The sequence below is a fragment of the Centroberyx gerrardi genome, chromosome 9 (assembly GCF_048128805.1).
Source record: "Centroberyx gerrardi isolate f3 chromosome 9, fCenGer3.hap1.cur.20231027, whole genome shotgun sequence".
Classification (NCBI taxonomy): domain Eukaryota; kingdom Metazoa; phylum Chordata; class Actinopteri; order Beryciformes; family Berycidae; genus Centroberyx; species Centroberyx gerrardi.
In genome coordinates, this window is record NC_136005.1 from 21,528,260 (window position 1) to 21,533,259 (window position 5,000).

General features: G+C 45.6%; 1 protein-coding gene across 4 annotated transcripts in view; it reads left to right on the forward strand.

The window, feature by feature from the left end:
• The window catches only part of pik3r3b (phosphoinositide-3-kinase, regulatory subunit 3b (gamma)), a 170,461-nt gene that overhangs the window by 16,509 nt on the left and 148,952 nt on the right, over window positions 1-5,000 (forward strand). The window contains exon 2 of one of the 4 annotated variants that reach the window (XM_071915095.2): window positions 3,520-3,533. The exons of the other annotated variants lie outside the window; for them this stretch is intronic. Coding sequence (XP_071771196.1) covers window positions 3,520-3,533 — 14 coding nt within the window. The remainder of the gene's footprint in view (window positions 1-3,519; window positions 3,534-5,000) is intronic. 4 annotated transcript variants of the gene reach the window in all.

Here is a 5,000-nt window from a genome sequence, read left to right on the forward strand (position 1 = left end):
TGTCAGCACAGAAACAAATTCAATTTTTCATGAAGTCCTGCTGCTTTGAGGGCTCACAAACTCCTGCTGGAATGCCTGTTTGACCAATAGGATTGCTCGGTTGGAGCTGGCTGTTACCTTTGCCTTGTGTTTCTCTAATTCAGCCTGGAGCCTGTCTAACTGGCTTATGGGAGATTTGGAAGGCTCAGCTTCACTTGGACGAGCCGCCGCGCTTGAAACGCTGATGATTGGTCATGTCAACCCTAATCAAAGCCACCCGTTCAGGAAGTTTCAAAGTTCACTCCGGGAAGTGTCCCGGTCCATTTGAGGGCCGCGTTTTGAAGAAAAACAGAAGTGGGAACAAAAGTTTGGATTGGTTCATTCCTCTCTCACCCAAGATAAATGGATGGAAAGGACATTTTTACCATTTGCAACCAGGGTTAGGGGAAACGGCTTGGCCGCGTCTGAAAAAGCACTTACCTCAGCCCCGAGTGCAGCTTCCAAGCTGGTTTATAGGGAAGGCAGGGTGCCACAGGAGGGTGTAACCCAGAACAACTGGCAGTCCACCCAGCAGGGGGGACTTCATAAACCGTCCAGTTTTCACCTAAAACTCTGCGCTCTGTTTGGTTGCTAGACAAAACAGCAAAAACTTTGCTTACAGGCAGCTATTATACTGCCTGTCTGGCAATGTTTGCTTATTGTGCTTATGTTTACAAAGAACACTTTTTAGGGCCGCAGTGATTTCAGTTGCATAACTGTCTTATATGCAGAGCTCCTGTCATAGGCCTACAGCGCCTGCAGGACTGAAGTCATTATTTCTGCCCAGAGGGAGAGAAAGAGGGCGAGGTGAGCTCCGGCTCTGTGCGTCAGCGTGTCACCAGAGTCTCGCTTCACCACCAAAGGGTGGAACCGAGGGGCCGTGGTGTTGTAAGCGATGACATGTTCTGGATCATGTGCTGTGGGGATGGCTTTTTGACATGAATTATCATGTCAAAAAGTCAACACCACATTATTGAAGATGGTGTGGTTGCCTCACTTTTGTCTGCAACACGGGTTTTTCTTATTAATTAGAAAGTTCAAGTCAAGAAAAGTTTTTTTTTTCTTGAAGCTCTGCTGATTTGTTCCCTGTAAGTCAATACCAGAACGGAGGCAAATAGTGCACGAGTTTGAAAATGTTAAACCTCACCCACAACATGGGGATCCCCACAGCTGAGTGCAGGGCGTGGGAGCAGGGACACACACACACACACACACACACACACACACAATCTGAGAGAGACAGACTGCAAGAGGACATGCATGCCTCTTAGGCTTTACGCAACTCTCTTTCTCTAGCTCTCGCTTTCTCTCTCTCTCCCTTTCCATCTCTTCATTTCTCATTTCCTGCAATGCGACCTCATCTCTCACGCTCATCTCTCACTTTCTCTCCCTCTCTCCTCTCTCTCCCTCTCTCCTCTCTCTCTCTCTCTCTCTCCTCTCCTCTCTGTCTCCATCTTTGCAGCCATTTCTCAGACACTCTCCTCTGCTCTCCTAATTATTCAGTCCCGCTGGGGGTTCTTGCTAACCCATTTTCCTGTTTTTCCTCGCTCAGCAGGGAGCTTCCTCTCTGCTGCTGCATTTGGCTATGCATCTTTACCCAGAAAACAAAGAATATCAAATACAGCGTGAGGTGCGCGGGCGCTCTGCCTATGTGCTAAATGTGACATTTAAATTTAAAAGATGCCTTTTTGAGTAGATGTGCATTTGAGTGTGCGTGTGTGTGTACGTTTGTCACACTGTATTAGTCTACCCATGCATCTTCTGCTCCATTCCCGCCCACTGCCTCCATGAGAGATTCAATTATACGCTGTTTTAGGACACACATGCACACGCGCGCGCACACACACACACACACATACACACACACAGAAACATCTGTGTACACACTTTGAAACACATCCAGTTCAGATACACATGCATGTTATCCACTCACACCCCCTCCGCCCGAACACTCCCTCTGTCATTTACTTTTCTCATTTAATAAAACACCACTTCACTATCCCTCCCCACACAGTATAGGCCTACGCCATTACCTCTAAAACAATCCCTCCTTCATTTATCTTCCTATCCTTCATTCCTCCCTCGCTCTCTTATCTAATCTCACCTGAGGCCCGCGCGCCCGTCTTCGCTTTTCTTTATAGAAAATTTTGTTATACATCTTGCATTCGCCAATTTATTCTTCCATTCATCATTTCATTACTTGGCTTTTAAGGCAAAAACCCCTTTCTGTTTCTTCCCTCTCTGCTGTTTTTTTTTTTTTATTCTGTCTATTTTCTTGGATCCGATTGTAGAAAAATGATCTGTTTTACTTGATTTTAGAGATAGCGAAAGCAGGAGCAATATCACCGTCTTAGCCATCTTTTCAACCTGCGACCATATCATACCTTATGAACTTTAGACAGTACCTTAGAAAAATGGCATCCATTTCTCTCTCTCTCTCTCTCTCTCTCTCTCTCTCTCTCTCTCTCTGCCACACACACACACACACACACACCAGACAAAATAGCATTCATCATTTCTCCCGGCTGAATTGTAAATCTATCTGTAAATCCGTCTTTTAGAGCTCTTGATCCGTGGGTAATTCTGAAAGGGCCGCTCCTGCGTTTCCTCCGTGACCCAGATGGATCAGGCTGGAAATCGGAGGGCCTGCAGCCCAGGGAGGGGTGGCCTTGATGGGGCTTGATGGCAGCAGTGTGAGCCCTGCCTCGCGATGCTCATATAAACCAGAGAACACTAAATCTCCGCAAATCCAGAGACAGTTAAGGGGGCTGTTTTCTCCAAAGATCCCTGCGGAGTAGCTCCGGCGCCATTAAGATTGGCGGCTGAGAGAGACAAAGAGAGACGGAGGGAGAGAATGAGAAAGGTGTTAAGAGAGGATGGCGGCGAGAGAGGCTCATCACAACACGCTGCAATCAGGCTCTTAGCCGCGGGCTCCAAGCGGCAGCTGCGACGCTCTTGCGCAGGGCGAATTGCCGTCATTTGTGGAAGTAAGCGAGTGAGAGACGGAGGGAGTGTGAGAAAAAGAGGAGAGTGGGATTTTCTAAACCGCCGCTTAGTGCAATCACTGTCACAAAGTGAGCGAAGCGACAAAGAGTGAGGGGAAAAAATATAAGTGAGAGCTGCAGGGTGAAATTGCAGTCATTTGACAGTCGCTGAGGGGCGAAGGAGGGAATGCTCTCTCCATCTTTCCCCTTCTTTTCCCTAATAGTGCGTAGATTGTCTAGAGAGTTGCAACCTGCTGCTAAGATAGAGGGGAGTATGACTTCTTTCCCCTGCACTTTCCCCTCTTTCGTTAACTGTTTCTTCTCTCTCTCTCCGGCACATTCTTCGATCGATCGGGACCTCTATGTCTCTTAATTCTGCCTCTTTCTCCACTTTTCTCCACTTGCTCTCCGTGCTCTTTGCCTCTTTCTTTTGCCTTTTTTTTCCACTTGTGTCACTCTTCCCTTTGCATTTGAAAGTTCTTCCCCCGCTGCTGCAGTACCACTCCTTCTTTTCCAGCTGTGGGGAGTTATGTAACCCCCACCCCACCCCACCCCTCCCTTCATCTCTCTCTCTTTCTCCACCTCAATAACTCTCTTTATGCATCTCTGTCTTTCTGCACCACTCCCCCTCCACACACACACACACACACACACACACTCTCTCGCTCTCTCTCGTCCTCTTTGACGAGTAAAAGCTCATCTCTGTATCTCACACAGCAGCAGCAAAAGCAGCCCAAAAATAGAGCTTGGCTATGCGGAATAAAGATCAAACATAACAGCCGATACACACTGGAACATTCCTCCACCGCTGGCAACGGAGAGAAGAAGAACCAGGGGGGCGAGGGAGAGCTTTTGGGGATGGAAATGGGACATGAAATGGCAGGCTGGGGGGATTGCAGGCGTAGGATTGGTGTGTAAGTGTGTGTGTGTGTGTGTGTGTGTGTGTGTGTGTGTGTGTGTGTATGTGCATGTATCGGGTTTTAAGCCTGTGGGAGAGAGGATGGCAGAGTGATTAGGATTTTAGTTTAAATTTAGAAATTTGGAGGGGGAACCCGGTACTCAAAGGATCTCTCTCTCTTCCTCTATCTTCCCCTCTCTCTCTCTCTCTCTCTCTCTCTCTCTCTCTCTCTCTCTCTCCCTCTCTCATTGAAATCGGAGCAGATAACTTTCAGTCTTGGGGAGGAGTGCAGCCCAATTTTCTTTTTTTTTTTTTGTTTTAATCACAGTGCCAGACATGCATGATGTTACTCACTTCTCACCATGTCTTTAGGGGAGAGAGTGAGAGGAGAAAGAGATGTGATTTGGGGGCGAGGGGGGAGGGGGGATTTTTTTGGAATAACAATTCTAAAATCCTTTGAGGAATCATGAGTTAAAATGATATTTCAAAGCTAGAAAGAGAAAAAAAAGGAAAAAGAAAGATAGAAAATAAAACTAGTGAGTTGGCAGTTAATTCATCCGATATATGGATTTCATTCACATCTCCAATGCATAGGTGCTGCAGATTCCCTGTATTTTCAGGGAATACCATACAGTTTAATTCTCAATATTCTGATTTGGAACACAGTTAGAATTAAACAGAACACTGAGTTCTAGAATTTGATCCCCAACATTTCCAATATGGAACACTTTGTCAGAATTGAATCCTCAGCATTCCTATTTTGAAACATAGTGCTATTCTATTTCTCCTGTATTAATTACCAAGGACCGTATTCTGCTTCTGGACAAATTATTGAGAAAAAAAAAAAAAAAAAAAGATTTCTTTCCATCACTCCCTCACAGCCAGGGGATAACCATCCTTAAATGAAAAAAAAAAAACATAATCTAATTTTGTACTGCATTTGAAAGTAGACAGGACAAAGTCAGGGATCCTGATAATGCATTGCAAAATGGTATAAATTCAAAATGTCATGAGGAAAAATAATTCATTAAAAGTTGCCTTTTTGGAGATTTATGCAGGATACTGACAATATGCTTGATCAAGTCTCATTTTCTGTATCC